We start from the raw sequence: 22,532 nt of genomic DNA on the forward strand, positions 1-22,532 counted from the left end.
GAAGAAAACCTACAAGTTCAGCTGCAATGCTTCATCAGTACTAATACTGTCCTTAAGTACTTACTAATAAGAATAAATGCTTTAAAATTAAACATACATACAAAAGCCCATTTTTCTCTTAAGTTTGAAGGTGAAGCTGATTTGATTATCTCAAAATAGCACCTAAATTTTGGCAAAGAAAATTTCTCAAATTATGAGACTAGTCTTTACATATCTTTTTTTCAGCTTCCTGTATTGAAATAAAGAAAGAAAAAACCACACACCACACACCGCAAAACCCACAAAAAAAAGCAGCATCAGTACTAAGATTTTTGTTTGCTGTAGTATAAATTCATCATAGCTGAGAAACAACTTCAAAGCCATAAATAAAAAGCTAAGCTTGGATGAATCTCTCAAACAAACTGCAGAGTCACTGAAGCAGACTTCTTTTCTGGAGCTTGGGAAACATCCAGCTTCACTACGCTTTTGTACATTTCAAAGCACTTTCCCTATTTCCTAGTGTTATTAAGTGCTGTCCCACTGTAGATTGAGTAAATTAATCTGTACAATTTATTATCTACCCAATTTCCTACTATTTTTGCAAAGGAAAGCAAGTTTTGAAAGCATCAATGTCTAAATATTTTATTGGCTCACAAGGACCTTAAATAGAAGCTGCAGTGCCAAGAGGATAAGGGGATGGACAGTAAGTGTTTTATAATATGCACAATATTACGTAAATTAGTTGATTTTGTAGACTAAGGGTAAATATAAGCATAGTACATATTGATATAATCCATTTCTGCTGCTTACAGTGCCATACAACATTTATAGCTATCCCTTAAACTGGAGAGACAAAAGGTACCGTGGGAAGTCAGCATAATTATTTAGATGTGGACACAAGGCCTTGAACCCAGATAGATTTTAACACAAATGTTCACTCACATACACAACAGCACTAGAACTTTGGAGTACTTGCAATGCTATACAGAGACTCTAGATTCAAAGTCAATTCCTTGACCTCAGCCTGTGTCACTTTAAGCGCAAAGGCAACTGGAGCACCATCGAATGCGTGGAATATATCACACATTATATAAAATTTGCTGAATGTTTCAGTCCAGCTTCTACAGATTTACATCATATTTTGCATTAGTTGGCCCCCTACTTGGTAGTATCAGCAGTCAGGCCAAGGATTGACAGGACATGAAGAGACTGAACTACCTTCTCACCTCAACAGGTGGTTCCTCCAGAACAGGGTTGAGACATATTGACGAGACACTGTGGGGAAGCTCGCAGTGCTGCTGTCTGTGCTGTACCTGTTCTGTGGATAAATAGAAGGGTTCAGTCTCTAGGGCTGTCAATCTGGCACCTTTCACGAGCGCAAAATTCATGTTGCTTGTTTAAAAAATGCCCTGGTTTAGGACACTCACCACTTGAGTGATAGTTCTGAAGATGACAGTGATTTGTACAGAAGTCCTTCTCAGCATCTCCCTGAGAGGTCTCCTTAGTCTTTTGATCAAAATACAAATACTCATCTGCAATCTTTAACCTCACTACAAAGAAAACCACCTAACTAGGCATACCTGCATGCAAGGGTACACAGATCATCTGCCCCTTTTGTGAATGATCCAGAAACAAGTCAGATCACAAAAAGCCATGCAAATCTTAACGAGGAAAGGCAACCCCCCAAACACTGTCCTTTTTTGTCCTACTAATAGGTTCCAGGTCAGAGACAGCTTCTATTTAGTCAGAGCAGGGGACAGCCATACAATCAAAGCAGCTGAGGATGGGCTCTTATGTAATATTTCATGGCAGCCTTTCCTATCATGGCATTTGTGGAGGTTTAAACCCAGCCCAAGGCTACTTTTTCCCAATAAGAGAAATTCCCAGTAGAGAAACTGAGGGAATACAGTTTGTTTCAATCCATTATGCTCCCCAAGATAACCCCGGATTAACCATAAACCCTTTAAAACCCTGTGTATGATGACCCATTTCTGCTCGCCACCATATCCTCAATATTTTATTCTCTGAACTCATCCTCTACAGATCACAACAGAGGAGATGGAACAAAATCTTCGGTTTCTCCTGTATGGAAGTAATCTGCATTATATGGCACAGAACATGCACCTTCATCCAATCTAAACTGGATGAAAGGTGACTACTTTCATCTGTAGTACAATCCAGTACTACATTTGCCTCTTAATTTCAGAGTAATAAATAAATTCCCTTGTCACAAAAATGGAACCATATTCTTCATACAATCACTCAGTTATTTAGTCTGAGCTTTTTCAAAAGACATCCCAGCTTAGTGAGTTCCACATGGCATAACACTTCTCAGTGCTGACTGCTCCAAGCAAGTGACAAAGCAAGCTTGCACATGCACCTACGCAGAGCAGCGTAGCACTTGTGTACAGAAGCAGCATATCAGAGAGCTACCAGGGCAAGACTAACAGTTCCTGCATCTCAGATCCGTAGCTATAAGGGTGTAATGAGTGCAAAGCTGGGGTTCACATCACAATGGTCCACTGAGCAGAGCAGATATACTCTTAGCATCTCCAGTGTTTATCTTCCAGTGAAATCCTGTGAAAAGTGAGGAACTAATCTTCTGCACCTTAGAAATGACTCAATATCCACCCACATCTGGAAGATGTTTAAAAGCACATGCCCTGAGAGCCATTTTTATTCTCATACTTCCAATTAAAAAAATAAAGATTAAATAACCCCCACAAAGAAACCACCAAAAAAGCAGCAAGTTTCTATCTAAAACACAAAACAAGAACTCAAAGGCACAAAATATATATCCCATTTCTTCTTATAAAGTATGTAGATCTGCTGTAAACCCAAAGATGTTTTTGAGTGTATTGCTATCAAACTTGAAAGCATGTTTTCTGTTAAATGCTGTTGATTTGACTGTTTTTAACTACTATACCCGTCATTCCTACTGCAGCCCCCTGCTACTAGCGTAGTAACTGCATCCTGGAGCTCAAAAAAGCCCTGTGAAGTTATTCAGAGGCCAACTTTTCTTCCTCCAAAGGAAAATGAAACCTAGCGTGACTTCTTAAAGGAATACACACCTCAAGAATCATTAAAACCCAAGCTGAAGAAATACATAGAAGCATGATACGCAACAAAGGTTTAAATTTCCACTGTTAATGAATTGACATTCCTGTGAAGAAGCAAAAGAACTGTCGTCCTCTTCCCCTAGTAGTGGTGCAGCCCTCCCAGAACCATGGTGCTTAAAATTCTTACAACATCCCAAAAGACCAAACCCTTGACTTACACCTTATGATTGGTTTTGTGTATACACATCCATACTCCCCTCCATTATCTACTACCTCTCCTTGTTTACACTGTGTACTCAATGGAGACAGGTGTATCTAAAAAAAGCAATTCCGGATATCTATGTCAATCCCCTGTCTCTTATGCTCATCTCTTCATTTAGCAGCTGTTTGGGTAAACTTAATGTAAAAACAGGTATAAGTTTGTTAAGTTGATGTACAGTCAGTATTATCTGCAAACAGGTTCAGGAAACAAGTATTCCAACACGCTTTAAGAAATTCTGTCAGATTAGGTACTGACTAAATCTCTCTAAATTTTAATATTTTTCCCATTAAGTGAAGCCTCTAATCCTTGCTTATGCTAGTGGTGCTGCTGCTTTGAATAGAGAATTGGGTCACAGTGTTTATTTGTTCATAGTTAATCCTGAAGACCATTTTCAGCCCAAACTCCCTTCCAGTCATCAACTGCAAACTAACATAAGTAAACAGAAATATCTTTCCAGGTAGTACTTTATACATTTTCCTTAGAATATATCAGATTTTTGAGATTCTGCCCCATTTTCTTCATGAAGATTAAAACACAAGATGCAATCACAGCATTTATGTGAGCTAGCTTGTCCTTCAGCAGGCTTCTGCATGCTTTACGTTTCAGATATTCATCACCGTTTTATCTTGTGAGAGGCATTATTATTCTTATATGATTTATGGCTGAAAGTGCAAGAGATGGTGCAAAGATCCTGTGCCAAATTCCCAGATGGCATACAAGATGAGCCAAACTGCAAGAGACTTGTAAGTATGGGCATATCAGTTTCATCAAAAGGGGAAAAGAAAGGGGAAGTATTTCAAAAAATGTAAAGGGAAAAAAAAAAAAAGCAATGGGTTCCAAATACTGGGCACCAAACCAAACAGGTAATTTTTTTTTCCTTTCTTTTTCTACAGTCTTGTAGGTCTAAAACAGCAGTCATGGATATAGCCTTGCCATTAAAAATGTAACCCCAGGTTAAAAATAATGAGAAGCATTATAGAAATTAGGCCAAGCAGATTCGAGCTTAAATCAACAGAAGCAGAGCATCTCTTCATAAGCCTCTTTCTCAGGTAATATTTCTTCTGATGCTTTACTGCATGAGCACTACTCAGTGCAAATCCAGTATAGTTTGAAAGCATCTGCTGCCAAGTCCAACAATGACTGCAACATGACTGCACTTAGTTTCATTCAAATATGGTATTTTAAAAGAATAAAAAAATGTGAAGACATTTTAGCTAATTTTTTAACTTTATAACCTAATATTAAAAAAAAAAAAACAGAAAAATAAAAATGGGGATTTATTTGATGCTTTTAACCAAGCAGCTGTGATTTCCTTCTGCTTATTTCACTTTTTTTTTTAATTAGAATTCATTTAGTATTTTGAGATTTTGTTTATAACAAAGAACAATAAAAAAAAAATACATTCTCCAATACTTTAATCCCAAGTTTATAAGCATGCTGGAGCTTAATGATGAACCACTTAAAAGAAAAAAATCTGCAAATTTGAGGCTGGCAGACCTGTAAACAACAACAGCAGAGTGCTTTACCTTCTTGTGATTCTTGTAAACATTTCTGTGGGCAAATCCCTTTCCACAAAGCTTGCATTTATAAGGTTTATCTTCACTGTGTATTATTTTGTGTGCAGTCACTTGATCAAGTCGTTTGAAGGACTTATTGCAAACCTCGCAGGTGTAGGGGCGTTTTTCTGTAGAAAATGAGTGGGGGACATTTAATCTCCTGTTTATACAGGGGGAGAAGATGAAAGGCAGAGACAGTCATCTCCTCAGAGAGATTTTTGCAATTAAGTCAACCCAATTAAGATTAAACCAATTAGAAAGACATCTAATGCCCTTTATGTTAGACAGTTAAGTCACTTCACAAAAGATGAGCCATGGTGTATCTCAAGAAATTGGCACATTCTTTGCAATAATCATTGCTAAAACTAAATACTGATTAATTAGCTTAAATCAAAAGAGAATGACTTCAAAGAGGAAAACCCTGTTTCCAGATTACAAATGTGAAAGAGGGCATGACAGTTTAAATGTTTTAAAACTTAATTAACAATATATATATATTAGCTTCCAAAACCAAAAGTTCCTATGCAAAATGCCTTTATGCTTCAACTGGTGACTGCAACTTAACTACATTAATGCTTATCCAAAAGTGTCAAAACAAAGCTAGGAGCCTCTGAGATATAGATTATTTTACAAGAAATGAGCTTTTGGTGTGGACTGATACTGAGAAAATAGTTCAATAGTAAGCTTGTGCAGCCGTAAAAACCTGCATTTTTTAAAACGCTAATGTATTTGACAGAACAATGTTTGTGTTTCTATTGTGTTGGTTGGTGTTTCTAATCACTGGTGAAAGACACAAATGCTAGATTGCAGTGATCAGAAATCCTGGCAGAGCCAATTTGTATCACGCTGCCAAACCTATGGACAGGCCACTTCCCAGTCCCCTCCCGCAGTGACCTGTTCTGGCCAAGGGCAGGCACAATCAAACATTGGTGTGTGGTCTACGAAATGGCGTGGAGTATGAGCTTCTTTCCTCTGGAACTATGTGCACACAAGTCCACTAAAATATATATATATATATGAATGAATATTTCCCTTTTATCATAGATCTTCGACAGCGTACACCAGCTCCCGTTCTCTTCAAGATGACATTTCAACCACCATTTCTTCACCTCCTCTACAAGCCAAGTAATAATCTTTTGCTCCATCCCAGCTAACTGACATCATCTACCCCATCTGGCATGAAAAAATAGCTTGACAAAGCAGCAGTAGGAAGACTATAGCATTACATTTGGATTTTTGGAAGGCTTAGAAATGATAGCTTAGGAGGTTTCCTTGAAACCTGAGATTTGCTTGAATAGCTTGGGACAACACAGAATTCATCAAGCCTTCTATAAGAAAAAAAATCAGGTAAAATTCAATATATGTTAATACATACATACATATAGGTTTCTACTATTTTTGTATATTACCTGAATGAGTTATCATATGGCGTTTTAGCTGGTTAGCCGAAATAAATTTCTTGTCACATTCCTGACACTCAAAGATCTCATGGACCTGAAAAAGTGTTTAATGGTAATTAAAGATGTGTCTCAAACAAGACCACACATCTTACACATACAGAAATTCTCAAACAGACTGTAACTAGTTCTTAGTAGCTATACTAATACTCATGGATATTCTGTGATTTCCTCCTTGCTAGTCCCTGGCTAAACAACAGTATCTCTCAAAAAATAGAGATTCAAAATTGCAAACAAAAAATTAACACAGACTATATTTAGAAACACAAGTTATGTAAATTTGTAATACCAGATCAATTTAAGATAGCATTATTATGAAAGCATTAAAAAGAAAAAAGACGCAGGTTACCTTTCAGACCATTTTCTTCTAGTCAATAAGACACAGGCAAAAATAAGACAGTGACTACTTCATAACTACTGTAAGCACTTTCAAAAACAAGTACTACTAAACTCTTTCAGGATTTAAATCTATTCACAGAAAGAGAATCTGATTAACTGGAGGTATGGTATGAAAATAATTATGTTCCATCAAACTACTTAGGATGCAGCAGGTCTTATTTTCATTCTCTTCAGTATATTTCCACTTCCAGATATAACACTTGTGCATTGGCTGCACACATATCCTGCCTGTAACAGGCAGGATATAAACAAGCATAGCTAGGCACCATGTACCCATTTTTTTGGCAATATCTACTGTCATTTAAGGAATACATCAAAAATTTAATTCCTAACAAAGGTCAATGTCAGTGTAATTACACTGGGAAAATAAATTATTTCACTGTTTCCATTATTTATCCTGGTGAATAGAGGTAACTCATATAGCAAAGGGGCTTTGTATGATGGCAAACCCTTTCCAGAGTGAAGCAAGAGATTATGACGTGTCAGTTATTGTTTCTCTTAAAAGCTTTTAGAGGCAAGACAGTGGAGGGACAGCACTGTCACTTGAACTTTAAACGCAGTAAGCATCAGCAGGATTTTCAACATCTCAGCACATAATGTTATCAAGGACTAAATGTTGGAAAAAATAGGGGAGGCAGTTGAGAGCTGCAACTTCTGATGCTCAATTAAAAAAAAAAAAAAACAATCCTCTGTTATTTATTGTACCCCAAAATCACAACACATACATAGATCTCCACCTGTCATGATTCACCTTCTGCTCTATAGTACATTTGTCATCAGCAGCCTCCCCTCAACCTAGTCACAGTGCAGCTGAACAGGAATTGCAGCTTCTTGGAGCTGCAGCATCAGACAGCAGAACTTCTGGACAGAGAACACATTTCATAAAGTTTTTTTGGAGAGCTCTATAGACTTTCCGTAGGATAATCTAGCAGCTAAAAATAACAAATATCAAAGGTTCAACACAATCCTCTAATGCAAAATATTTGCAGACAGCATAGGAAAAAAGCTCAACTAAGTCTTCCACTTCAAGCTACTACTATATTACTACTACTACTAAATAAACAAACAAACACACACCACACAATCAAAAAGAGAGTCTCCATAAGAATTCTGCCTCGCTGTGTTTTTATGCTGCTATTTCCAAACTAACTTTAGAGCAAATTAAATGTTTTAATGAACTAAAAAGTGGTTATGCTATTTCCTACAATCTCTGCAAAGTCACACACTTTGGACAGTGATGTTTAAACAAGTGCTCAGACAGAATCAGGTCGTAAGTTCAAATGAAGAACATTCATTCCAAATATCCTGTTTACCCCACTGCATTTCAGAATAACTAATCTTATATACACATGCACACAATCTACTACATTACCCTTTCCCAGAAGATCTAAATTTTTACTTAGATTGTTGACTGAAGTTTATGTAATTCTGCAAACAAGTACTCTCCAAATCCCCACCAACACAACTATATGAAACAACTTCTAAGGTGTTCTTAAACATAATATTTAATACATAAGAACACAGATTGTGTTTTAATGCTATTAAACTGTCTGATTTCAACTTACAACAGTCTCATTGAATACGATTGCATTGAAACAGACTTGCATGCAGGTGCGTTAAAAAGCTACAGCTATCAAATATATATTCTATAGCTGGTACTCCTTAATCAGTTCATTAGAAAATAAGACACAGACTTGTGTACACATGCATTAAATAGCAGTAGCTATCAAGCATATATTCTATAGCTGGCACTCTATCAGTTCTTTAGAAAAGTGCACAATTACATGGTATAACAACAGTAATAAAATATAGCAAATGTTCTTATGAATAACAATATTTAAATAGATTTTTGTTTTAAGAAGACTTGTCAAGTAACATGTTATATGACTAGACAGGCTGTAATACCACAGACAAGTGGTCTTGCAATGATTTATTTGTATAATAAAATTAGTCTTGTGAGTGGTCCATATCAACATAAACCTCTGTTACATTAAAGTCAGAACATACCTACAATTGTTTCATAGGCATTAGAAGAGCCACATCTTCATGTAACAACTTGCTAAGTGCTGTACAAAACATCTGGACAAGATTAATATATACTCAGATAAAATATACTTCACTTACAGAACTGACAACATTAAAATTTTCTATTGAAAAGTAAAACAGTATTCAAAAGAGTTTTGGGAGTGAAACTGAGCTAAAACTTTGAAGATGTATCTATGATCAGCTTTTCCAAAAACTAATTTGTATTTCAATCTATTAATACCACCCCAAGAACTGGATGAGACTCTTGTCTGTTGGCAGGCAGTGCTTTGAGAGAGAAAGCATGTGAAAATGTTGCATGCAATTGAAATCATTGAATGTTATTGAAAACTTTAAAGTGGTGTTTAAAATTTCATTTCCTCTACCTTTCTACAGCTGTCATAGTGATCATGAAAAAAAGATTGCACAGTAAAATGAAACACTGCCCAAAGTTGAACACAGGGCAGGAAAAAAAAAAACAACATAGAGACACTTGGAAGTGGTAGGTGAAAAACAGGTGAGGAGAGGGGATTAAAAGGTCACAGTTGATGTTTAAGAGTGTCTCTCCTCACCATAAATTTGCAGGAAGTCCAGCTCCATAGCAAAGAAAGCTAAGGAATCAAGGATTTTTCATAAACAATAAAAAAAATCTCTTAGAACAAATGATGAGTAAGATCCTTCTTCGTTCTATCGTTTTCTCTCTAGCAGACTGTACTACAGTATGTCTCTTAACAGAATCTCAGAGTATCACATAAGAAATTTACTAAGAAATCCAGAAGTGCTACAGCAAAACAAGTCTTACCAGTGAAGTGCAATCCTGCATTTCATACAGGCATTAGTTTCATGGCATTTTCCAAAGTCAAAAGCTTTACTGCCTTACGCTCAAAGGTGTTCTCAATCTTCTTTCTGAACAGGAGAATTAGCTCTTCTACCATTGAAGACACCTGCCTACAGCAAATACCAAACTCATCCCACAGATGTACAGCCAGACATATCCCCAGTCTACCTACAAGTACTGAAAGTGCAGCACTATCAATTAATTCTGACTGCATCATCCTGGGAAAAGAAACCAGCAGTGCTGGGATTTGTTTGAATTTTTCTTCCCTTTCCACTTACAGAAGAGTGGAACCTCAGTGCAGAGACCTGGCAAACTGCTGTTCACTTGTATATGCTCACTTTTAAGTTTAAGTTGCTGCGAGCAATTAAAATCCAAAAATGAGACATCTATATTCAAAGGTACAAAAAGAACCCTTCAGGAAGAATCCACATCAATGAAGACAACACTCCTCTCACTTGCTCACTGTTATCATAACTGAATAATAGAATTTTGCATTTTACTAAACTTCAGGACTCAGTGTTAGGATATTATTCAGATGGTGTTTCATTTGCTTTGGCAGCAGACATGACAAACCTGCAGAGGGGAGATTTTACAAACTTATTCGTTCTATTACCAAGCCTTCTGTAAGCTCCTAAACAGCATTTTCTGAGTTGTATTTGCTGGGAATTTTTTTTTACTACTATGTCACACAGCAGCCTAAACCATGGACTACTACAAATATCAGATAGAAGGATGTCACTTTACAATTGGAGGATAAGACAAAAGAGAAGAGGTGGATATAGACAGAATGAAGAAAAAAAAATATACTGATCACCACAAAGCAGTAATAATCAGTGGATCAGCAGCATAACTGTTGTTAAAGTTTCATAGGCATCATGCAAGAGGCAGTTTGTATTATGGTAAGTAGTTTTGGAGATCAAATATAAAACAAAAATACAGATGAGACCATCCTGGGTAGCACTGCAATCACTAAGAAAGGCAAGATCAGAATCCAAAATTATTTCCACACTCTAAATGCAGCTCCAAACCACTCAACATTTAGGGAAGAGAAATAAAATGCATGAATGCTACATGATGACCAACAGTTTACATAACACTACTACAGAAAACATTAATGGATTCCAAACAAAACATGAGTAACAAGATTGATGTTGCTGTTAGAAAGCACTGTTGTTCAGATATGTATTAATAGACATATTGTCTATGTTAATAAACTCAGGACAATCATTCTACTATACTTGGCACTATCAAAGGCTCAACTAAGCATCATGGCTCTTCTTGTTTGGGCAGCTGACTTCAAGAAGCATGTAGGTGAAAAAAAGAGAGAATCCACAAAAAGAAAAAGTTTACTAAAATAAAAGCTAGTTTGGAAAAACAGATGCATGAAGGTTGAGGTAACTTCATTTATACAGCCTAGGAATTGCAAATCGAGTTCATACCAACTTTGCAATAAGCTAATTGTTATAAAGAAAACAGTAGTGACATTTTTTTGGCATTCTCTCAGATAAGACAAAGAAATTAATTCATTTTGCAGTAAAGAAGAAGATTTAAGTAGGACATCAGGGAAAAAAGAAAACAACAAAAAACGCTGGATTAATGAGCATATTCAAAAACATTGATGGCACTAAAGTTGCGAGTCAGAATACAAAAAGGCATCTATGGAGATAGTAGAATTTTCTTGAGCGGAACTTTTCAGGACATGAGACGGTGCATGTCTAGAATAATTTAGGTCCATGCTTACTCCCCCCTCTAAAATACAATGGGCTAGAAAACCTCCTAAGGTCTCTGCCAGCCCTACATTTCCTATAAGTCATTGAGATAAACTAAATTTTTTTTAAAAAAAGAAAAAAGGCATTACCAGGAAAAATCAGCATGGTACAAGCAACAGTCTGGAAAACAAGAGGGTAAGACTAAGGGATAGAAGATCATTACCTCAAAGTTTAATGGTGCATGGCTAAGAAAGGGCTTATCTTTAAACATTTAAGGAAGAAGCAACCCACAAGACACACAAAGCTAAAAATAGGTTTAAATCAAAGGTCACATGAAAGCTACAGATCTCAATGACCATGTTTTCAGAGTAAATAGTTCTCTTAATCTCCCCCATAGCCATCCTCTTCACCTCCTTTCTCTGTGTTTATCACATTTCCCTCTTTGTGTTGTTTGGGCTTTTCTTTACCATTCTATTATTTAGTTTTATTTCTTTACATTGACAAAAAATAGGTGAAAAAAAAAAATCTCTTTCCTCCCTGATTAACCTGCTATTTTGTTACTGTTTTTATTGCCTGTCTAAATACTTTTGGCAATGTTGGTGATGGATTCCACTCCCTACTTCCTACAAAAGCAAAGTACTTCAAACAAACAGAAGGCAATCTCCTTCACTATCTGATGTAGGTACAAGAACCTGGAATACCTATTTTGTAGATGTCTTAAAAGAGGAGTCAACCAAGAGTAGTAAATAAAGGTTTATGCACAAAATCTTCATGATGATTCTCAAGATGAATATGTGCTCAACTGACCTATCATCAATGCTACTTGAAAAGCTTGTCAGTGTCTCCGCAGAATTACACCTACTAAAACAAAACAAATATCTTGATAAAATGGACACACTAACCATTAACATTTTGCATTTTCAGGGCCATTACAAGGTGCACTGATGTGCAAGTGTTGTAACTATACGTGGCAAGGCATACCATGATTCGGTCTTATAGCCCTGTTAGACAAGAAATGCAGGGCATAATAAAACATGCAAGAAGACAAGCAAATTTAAAAGAAGGGGCCTCACCATTTCCTTCGCAACAACATATTTTAATTGATATAATCTATGTCCTCAGTGGATTCAGGTTATAACCAGGGCATTAGTAAAGACTTACAGTTAAACTGATAAACAGAACAATGTAGCTTTTTGTAAAAACAGAATCTCCTGGGGTTTAGTGATTTATCAAATTAATCTTGCAGGGACTTCCTTTGGGTATAATGGATTCAGAATCTCATATTCATAGTCTATCTGTATTTCTACACAAACCCCTTTATTTCCAATAGATTCTTTCCACACTGTTAACCCCTCTTGTTCTGGTTATAAAAGATTATACACATAAACAAAAAGACATTAAGAATTTGCTTTTAAGGAAAAAAAAATTTACTGCTGCTAAACTACACTACAATAACACTCTTTCTGGTATGTCACAAAGTAACAAGAAAGACTGATTATATTTTGTACAAAAACTGAAGGTTCATGAACCTATTTTATGTTCTGTATGTATCATATCATTACAGAACATACCTTTACATTTAGCTTAGGTGTTTAAGAATGCTGAAGAACAGCAGGCAACTTCGACTTAATGTTGGAATGCATAAATGATACAAGCACAAACTTCTTTGTATTTGGTAAAAGATACATTAAAACTTTAGGATGACTTTCTATTTAACCAACTGTGATTATAAAAATAAATACCCACAATAAAATATGTTGGCTTTGTAACCATGAAAGAGATTATTCAAAGGTTTGCATTACAGCAGCTTTCAAGTGACCTAAGCATCACAGTCTCACATCTTAGTGAAGTCAAATCCTGCTGTGGGTTAGCCTTCATCTCACTGACCTTTCGATGCTCTTGGAGATTTGTTGTTGAGGAACATTTCTTATTGCACACTGAACACATCAGCTTCTTCCTAGAATTTCCTGAAACAGAAACAAAATACCACCAATATCTTAAAAGGGAAGCACTAAGAAAGAACCTAAATATTTCCACTGAGTTTCTGACTTTTCACAGGTCATTTGTCTGACATAAGATTTTTACGTTTATATCCCATCTTCAAAGTGTTTCATATCAGGAGCGCTCTGTGGGCGTCCAACAAACCAGTTACTGATGGAATGTAAATCAAGACAACTAGAACAATAAAGAAAGAAAACAAAACAAAAAAACCCACAAAAAACTCAACTCCAAATAAGAACAAATCACTTTATGACTGTAGAGTTTATTTCTTCCTGAAGTCAATAAAATTAATATCTTAAGCTTTATACTAGACCTTTAACAGAAACATTCCTGAAAGGAGGTAGTGTAGAAATGACAAAAAAAAGATCTCAAACTGAAGTAAAACCCGCCATTTCCCATTTTTCTTTATTCAGAAAGCATTAAGAATTCTACTATATAAAATAACATATCATTAGTGGTTTCTAAATAAACAAGACAAGGAATTTGTATTAACACCAGATCATGAATTCAAATCTCATCTAAAATGTAAATTACAAAACAAGCTACAGGTCAGCTACCAGATGTATTTTTCTTCCCTTTTCACAGTTGCTTTAAAAAGTGACAGAGCATTTAATTGGGCTTATGTATTATTTACCTTTTGAAATCTGAGTAACCCACAAAGCTATCTTATTATCAGGCAAAGTCACCACAAACCTAAGTCTTTGTTTATAGTTACATGCTCATGCAAGAAATTTCCTAGCTTATGTAAACAATGTTCATCTTACATTGAACACTAAAGAGAACGGACACAGAACCAAAGAGGAGGTGAGTATTGCTTAGTCAAGCAGAGAGGAAGTATGGATCAAACCCAAACTCATTAGAGAGCTTCCAGCTCAATTTTTCAGACTCTCAGCATCCTATATCTTTCCTGGTCTTGCTGTCCTAAAAAAATCATATTATGATGATTCTGATTATTTGGTTTTCCCATTTCTTTCTTGGCAGTCATTTTCCAAAGAATAATTAAGCCTGGACTTACTTTTGTTTTCTCTCCAATATGTTAAACTTCACTAAATAATTGCCATGACAATCCCCCGAAGCCCATATATCTGTTTTAGTATTAAAACAGCCCTATAAGATTGCAATTGCTACTCTAAACTATACATTAAAACATTAACATAGACAAAATAACCAAAAAAGCTGGTCCTGAGAGCCCCACCTGAAGATGCCTCAAGAAGGCATAAGGTACATTCAGAACTTCGGCACATGAAGTAAAATAAGGCAACCACACCAGCTGTCTGTAGCTGCAACAAGTCAGTCTGCATGCTGGATTCTCACTCACAAACATAACCAAAAGGAAATCACCGAGTGGTTCCTAAAGCTGCCGAAGGCAAAAAAATCACCCAGGACAGCAGGAATCGACACAAACAAGGGATCTGATCTTCCTAGGTTCACTTAAGACCACAAATGCTGTGCTTTACTACATCTTGTTAGTTAGCACACGATATAAGCAGATTTGTCATTCCTTTTGTATCCTAACATAAGTAGTAAGCTAGATCTTTTGACTAATTGCAATTAAAACACATGTTCCCAATGGGTATCTTTTTCCACCTATTGATGCCAAGAGCATGTGCATGAGTGTAAACACTGCAATTCCAGAAAGAGCACTTCTGCTTAGCGTTTGTAAAAGTCATTTCTCATGCAGAAGTACTATCTTTCAAATTACAAAAATAACAAGACTTATTTATTAATTATATTGTTAAAATAAAATTACTTTTTTGAAATGTACAAAAATATATAATTACATTTTGCTAAAACATGTCAGAATTACTTTAATCTCAAATGATTCACAGTGGCCTTCAGCTAGAAACACTAGCATTTCTTAGCCCGTGGGGACTACATTTAGCAAAATATGTCTTAATCTTCAATGTTTCCATTCTGCTAAATCTTGATCAGGATAAAATTAAAGTAGCTAAGCTAGAAAACATGTAGCTAAACTACATATGTCAGAGTGATATACCATAGCCTGCCTACATACTTCATAGTGATGCACCATAACAGAGGAATTTGTGTAGAATCTTACTTCATTTTGAGACCATTTTATTGTCCAGTTTTATTTCCAAATAAAAATTTGTATTTCCAACTAACAGCTTGTACAAAGAAATGAAATAATCTAATAGCAGGTTTTAAGAATATACAGAATTGCAAAGACTTTGAATGTAAACTCAGTACGCCCAGATTACGTCATACTGTCACAATGGAGAAGTCTTCCTGAAAAGAGAAAGAATCATGAGGAAGACTGCCCACATGTAGCAAGTCTGTGAAAGCATGACACAAGGTATACTTCCTACTACAACATACCCTGTCAATTGAGTTGTTCAATAGCTAAATTTGTAGTATTAAAAAAGTACCTAATCTCACATATGCATTTGCTGTTAAAAATTTATTATAAGTATTGATATATACTGATATACACGTAAATACACTAATACACTTAGTACTTTAACTTACAAGAATATTAAAAAGATCTTTTCAGAGGAGAGAAAGGTGATAGCAAATACCCATTCATAGTTTTGCATAACAGGCAACACAGGTAATGATCCTTTCTACTTTCCCTTGCCTCCAGGTACCACAAGAGATGAAGGAATTCTAGAAGTGTCCTTCCAAAGTAGTGGGTTATTTTCTCTCCTGCACTTACACCAGTTGTGATTTCTGTGACTCTGAAGTGGTAAAATAAAAGCTCTGCTCATTGTGCAGGTGGAGCAAAAATAGCCTCCACATGCCTGATCTCAGTCATGCCTGGGGTGATCATTGAAGAGAATTATGGAATCTGTATACCTGTACATAATTGACCAAAGTTAAGCCTAAATATAACGATGCTCATGGATGAAAAAAAAAAAATCTTACTGATACTGAAAAACTGAGATGTTATTCTATAAGAATGGTTATGGAAGGGTTTCCATACTCCCTAACAGTTTGGCAGAAGGAAAGGATTTCATGTAATAAAAATCTTACAAAGCATCTCAGTGCTGTCATCATCAAGTAAAGACGGTTTTCTTTGCACTCTGGTATTCTGCTGTCCCCACACATACCGATTGTCTATTGACATGGGAAGGGGACATGCAGAGAGAGCAGAATGCCAGAACTGAGGTCTCCATTGTGAACCTGAGAGCAGTATTCTGCCCTTTCATGAAAACAGAGTGAAGTTTGATTGAAAACTATTGATTCACAGTGCACGGATATAAAAAACACCAGGGCCTAAAGGGAATAGTGGATTGTCTGGTCTGGCTTCCTGCACAACAGAGGCTATAGAATTTTATGCAGTACCCTCATCAAGCCTAATCGTTTGTGAAGCATGTCTTCCAGAAAGACATCCCCTTGTGTCCTGAAAACACCAAAAGATCAAGAACTCACCACTTCCTGTAGCAGTTTCTGCCAGTGGTTGATTTTCCACACTACTGAAATGTTTTGCTTATCTATTATTTGCCTACTTTAAACTTCCCCAGATTCCTATTACATTTTCTGCAGTAAGCTAATGATTCATGTGGTATACAGTAATTTCTCGCTGGGGTAGCAGGAATACTTACTCTTGCAATTAGTAACTCCTTCATTTTCTTTTTGATACAAATGAATCCATCCAAAAAGAAACCAAAGATAATGTTTACTCTGATTTGCAAATTTAAGCATAAGAACATGTTAGGTTTTGGTTTTGTTTTCAGAAGAAACATTAAACACTTTCTTACCACTGTGAACATTTTCTTTATGCTTTTTCAGGGCATCCTTACTCTTGAACCTCTTCCCGCAGCTATCTGCCTTGCATATGAATCTGGCATCCCCTCTGCATGCTTCCTTGTGCTGTTCATAACTATACAGGATGACCAAAAAAAAAAAACACACACCACAAACACACACCACCAACACATGAAGCAGTATCTACAGAAACCAGACACGTAGCAAGTACTCTGAGCTTAACACATGCTGCACTACAGAGTTCCAAGGCCATCTCATGCATTACTTACAGCAAATAGGAATGAAAGCATTTGACTTCTTTCACTGTTAGGATTCACATAAACTAACCAGCTTGAAAGATAACATGCAAAGGGAGGCCAGCAATGATATGACAGCAGTCCAGTAACTCAGACACAAAACCTCGATTCTGAGCTGAAGGAAGTATTGCAAACAGAGCACTGAAAACTTCTCGAAGAGTCTCCTGGGCTGATACTCTCTGTGCACTGAAGTACACTAAAGAAAAAAGGAAAAAAAAATAAGGGCAACATCCTACAACTTACACAGGTTTGCTGTAGCTAAAAACATTCATACAGCTCTACGAAGGTTTAAGTAGGTGATATGTGAAGTCTCCTGGAATTTAGTGTGACTAATCAAATGCATAAACAGAAAGATTCAGGATCATACTGGTCGATCCTCACACAGATTAATCTTACTTTGCATGATGTAAAAATATACTTAACTAGCTACACAGCACAAATCCAACTTCTGCCATAGACTAGGAGAAACAAGTATATATTCAAGAGAAAACATTTAATTGCTTCCACCAAATATCTCTCTGCTATATAATTCTGTTTATTTCCATGAAAGTATAAAGAGCTCATACACAGCTACCAGTTGTAGGAATGTTCACACTATTTAGATGTAAGAAAGATCAATTTATTACAAGAGCAGCGTAAAGTGCATTCTGTGTAACGTGTGTTTCTTTCCAATACGAGAGGGTCAGATTAAGTGTACTATCTATAATTACACTTAGGCACCTAATGCACTACCTGTAATTAAATGTATAATAACAAGTAATATATTTATTTAATTGCAAGCAAAAAATATATAAGTAACAAAAGACAGAAATCAATTATTGTTTTGTACAAAACTATAACTGTAAGGTTATGACTTCAGTGACAAAACTGCATATTTACCCTATCAAGGACAGTAAAGATGTGCTGTTAAATCTGATGTCTTTTATGTTTCTATTTATTTTTCCTATCACATAAATATTTAATTGAGCACATGTGAAGCATTGTTTTTCCTTTTTTTTTTGTTCTTCTAGATAATAATTCACTTTCTTCTAAATCCTATGCTGATCCTGTAATGACATTCACAGCAAAAATAATTACATCTCCTAAACTACTAAATAGTCTGCTGATGGAGGGTTTTGCACCAAACAGCACACCCAATCTAGTCTACAGCGTATGATTTTAAAACTCAGAAAATTACAGATATTTTTGTGATTCAAATTGAAGCCTCCAACAAATACAAAAAATTAATATATTGAAAGACTAATGTAAAGGGTAAGGGTACAAATACATAAAATTTAAAGCTTAAATTGTGATTAAGCCAAGAGAAATAAATTATTGAATTAAATTCATTTAAATGATCCCTGAAAAAAACACTCTTGTTTCTACTCACTGTCTTTGTAGAGCTTGTTTAACAGGGAATTTCTTTCCACAGTTTCGGCACTTAAACTCCTTTTCCTCACTGGGTTTTTGGTGCAAAGTCTGAAGATGTTCAGCCAGAATCTCCTGGCTGGCAAAACTGGATTCACAGTTTGGGCATGCATGGTCCTCTTTACAGGTGAGGAGATCTGCATGATTGGAGGCAAAACCAGTAAAGGAATAGTTTTCAGGGCATATTCTGGTTACATTAAGAGACACTGTCTGCCAGAAAAACATTATGCAAAATGTCATCACAAATTTCACAAAACACATTATCACTCATTGGATTATAGACAGTCTATCTAAACTGGATTGCCATCAGCATTATTGAAGACAGATGAAAAGGATTAAGTTTGTTAACCTAAATCAGTTTGTTAACCTAAATTAGTCATTCAAGTTGCCTCTACTTTGATAATGATGCTGAGAATTCACCAGACAGCTCAGGTCACCTACCTTTTCTTAGATATCTTACTTTAGGATCGGCTGAACAGCTTTATGAAAAGGTTTATTTCTCTTCTACCTAAGTAAGAGGGAAACTACCCCTCTTCAATAGATGAAAAACTTAGCTTTCATAAGACCATAGTCAAGTGAAATGAACTCCATCTTCAGTTCAAAAATTAATGGTAACTTCTTATGAAATCTAGGCTCATTATTTCGCTCAGTAGTGCACAGGACTGGCTGCTTCTTATCAGGCAAAGAAAGGAAACTCAAACCAAAATAAAGAGATAAAAATCATACAAGAGCTCAGAATAACCGCGGGAGCCTTCCGGTTCTCCAGTCCTATAGAGCTACTTTTCTCTTTCTTCTTTGTTACTACTTTTAAGCTCTCAAGTTATCCTATCTTTACATATTGCTCACCTGCACTTTTTTGACCAGCTGGTTGCACTTCTTTATTGCTGCCACTGTCTTCATCTTCTGGGCTAACAGTTACTTCTTCCTCCTCCTCCTCTTCTTCCATGTCACTGTCCAAGTACCCAATCAGAAGTTCTGTGTCTGTTTCAATGTCTTCCACAGCCAGATAGAATATATTTTCACCTTCCTGTTGCAAACAGTAAGTAGAGGCAATGAATAACTGTGTCAGAAGAAGTTCTAGAGACCCTAAATGGGACCGTGAACTAATCTGAGTCCTCAACTATGGATGGGCTGGCTGCATTCCTCAGGGAACACAATGCTGGAACAGCCTTTCTGAGACTTCTTTCCCAGTGTGGCTGCATGGATGAAGTGTATTTATATTCTGGAAACATGCCCCTGCCTCACCTGTGAGGCTTTTCCAATTTGCATTGTGGCCTAGCCCAAGATGAAGGTGATGTTGAAGTCCTCCTGTCCTGCCACACTCTGTCTGACAAGAGCTTCAGAGTATAGAAGTGAAACATTCAAGTTTTAGAAAAATAACAAAATGTAAATAACCAGTACAGCTTTAGGTCTGTCTGCTGTTGGCTGCATAAATTATAATCCAGCTTTCAGTAGTGTGTTCACATAGTGTTATTTTTTTCTTTCTCTTCAAGATTCCCAGCCTTCTTCACAAGCCAGCTTTCAACTCTGGTCAGTTATCTTCATTATCAAGTTCACAGGCACATCTGTAAATGCACTTTAAACCACTAGATCAAAACCCTCTGCTGGTTTACGTCAGTGTAGATACACAGACCCAGACAAGGCCAAAGATCCAGCCTAGATTCTGCATGAGAGGAAAAACTACAGAACAAGCTCCAAAACCTTCTCCACAATGAATAAACAAGTTTCCAAACACATACATAGGCTAACAATTTTGGTCTTTGACACTGCTTAGAGTTACCAAGGTTGGCACAGGGCAAGGAGAAGCTATAGCGAAACCAGCTGTCTCCTACACTGATATACAAAGCTGCCTTTTTTTTTTGCTGTATGTGAACCAACTGCATTAAGTACTACCTGAAGCTCCAAAGGAGATTCATTTTGGCATAATGAAGACTTCCAAGTTCTATCATAAATCTTAAAGCTTATCTGATTAACATCCAGAAAAGTTAATCAAAGCTTCTTTATACTACATCTAGCCATATATTTTGTAATAAGCTTCATAGCACAAGGATAAGATAATGGTTTTTAATTTTTGTAATATATTAGGATTAATTTAAACTGTCAACAGGGATGTATTACTCCTTGAGCTTCAGAAGGCCTGTTATATATTACACAAGATGTTGTCACACAGGAGTGAAACCTATTTAATTCAATAGACTTGATACAGCTGCTGCTTTCAAGGACACACCACTTTTCTGTCCTTATCTCAACAGTAGCATTTGAAAACAAAACAGATTATGCCTTTTTTTTTCCAAGATATATTCTGCAATCCAGATATCAGTATGCCACCCTCACTTTTGCATACATCTAGAAGATGCTTGTTTTCATATGCCTCTATCAAGTTGCAAAGACTTACAGTCTAAACACAAAACAAATCATGTACTCCGTCACATGAGCGAAAGGTCTTTCTACATTCAGTCTCCACTTAGGATAAAACCATTGGGATAAACCTCCAATAAATATTTCACTGTTTAGGACAACCTTATTCTAAAAGCAAGATAACCTTATAAATGAAGCACATGCCTATTACTAGTTTGCAAAAAAAAAAAAGAAACCACCACAACCTAAATAGTGCACTTTTCAATTAGATCACATGTGACACATCTTACATCACATAGCAAATCCAGGAGAAGAGCAACCAGAACTAATTATCCAGGTTAACCCAGACCAAGAGCATGGATCCCAACAACCAAGATCTTATCAATACTGCTGCATCCTCACCATCTCTGCGCTTCCTTTCTGTGCATCTGGGTTTTATTTAATAGCTCTTTGTGTCTAAAAAGATCCTTTCCCTTTTGTGCTCTCCTGGTTAGTAAGATGATTAATCGAAGGAATACTATGGGCTCTCAATGCTTGAGTGATCTTGGCAGCATTTGCATCAAAAAGAGATTAACTTCAGTGCCAACCCAAAATAAAACACAGCTCAAACTCATTCATCCTCCAAGGCTAATTTGTTTGGCTTTTCCAGCCAAATAAATGCTAATAGTCAGGTACTGCAAGTGCTAATTACTGCAGATATACCCACACTGCAGTAGCTCCTCAGGCATCATTTCCAGTCAAACCAATGGAAGTTGTCCAGAAACCACAAAGGAATTTAAGTCTTTCCCACCAGCACCTGCATGAAACATTTATCTACATGCATGAAGACATAGATACAGTGAATGTAGTAAAAAAAAAAAATCTTTTGAACTATTTTAATAATCCTCACATTTACTAAGGACATATCTGCAGTTGTTCCAACTGCTCATCTGCTAAGGCCATGCTGAATGTTTTGTTAACAACATCCATCTGCAGTGGGCCACAATGGTCCTTTGGAGAAAACTCAGAGTGCTGGTCATGACGGCATCACAACCTCCCTTCATCCAATTCCTGGTTTACTACTCCACTTTGCTCCTCTCACTCCCTGCTTTGACCATGTCCTTTTAAACTGTGGGCCACACTGACCCTCCCAGCAAATACAGTTTCTCTGTTTCAACAGTTCTTGCTGTCCTGTTTTCACTCCACTACAGGTACCTCTCCCATTCAGATTCTTGGCTTTTTCATACAGCCACACACACCTTCATGGGTGCTTTCTAAGAGGAGAGGCACGCAGGGAATGTGGGCCAAGAAACATTCAACACACTTTCATCCAAAACTGCAACACAGATGTGTCATCACTCTTGAAGGCTGAAAATACAGGAGGAGGAGGCAGCCTTGTGTTGCCAGAGGGAAAGTAGGGCTTTTCCACACTCCAGAGCTGGCTCATACCCAGCCTTCATAATCCTTACCAAGCTTCCCCCTGT

At 36.5% G+C, this 22,532-nt stretch overlaps 1 protein-coding gene across 4 annotated transcripts in view; it reads right to left on the minus strand.

Annotated features, from left to right (window-relative positions):
• Positions 1–22,532, minus strand: part of PRDM5 (PR/SET domain 5) — a 95,354-nt gene that overhangs the window by 46,761 nt on the left and 26,061 nt on the right. For 2 of the 4 annotated variants that reach the window (XR_010606132.1, XM_065634141.1), the window contains exons 4-10: positions 19,558–19,738; positions 18,674–18,848; positions 17,408–17,500; positions 17,002–17,123; positions 13,169–13,248; positions 6,266–6,350; positions 4,827–4,984 (exon numbers count right to left, since the gene is read on the minus strand). Coding sequence is in view for 3 of the 4 variants with exons in the window: in XM_065634141.1 (XP_065490213.1) it covers positions 4,827–4,984; positions 6,266–6,350; positions 13,169–13,248; positions 17,002–17,123; positions 17,408–17,500; positions 18,674–18,848; positions 19,558–19,738 (894 nt within the window). In the remaining variant the exon portion in view is untranslated. Of the gene's footprint in view, positions 1–1,205; positions 1,298–4,826; positions 4,985–6,265; positions 6,351–13,168; positions 13,249–17,001; positions 17,124–17,407; positions 17,501–18,673; positions 18,849–19,557; positions 19,739–22,532 lie in introns of all 4 variants that reach the window. The other 2 variants (XM_065634142.1, XM_065634143.1) reach the window with 2 other exon arrangements.

This window comes from Caloenas nicobarica, chromosome 4, assembly GCF_036013445.1.
Source record: "Caloenas nicobarica isolate bCalNic1 chromosome 4, bCalNic1.hap1, whole genome shotgun sequence".
Taxonomy (NCBI): domain Eukaryota; kingdom Metazoa; phylum Chordata; class Aves; order Columbiformes; family Columbidae; genus Caloenas; species Caloenas nicobarica.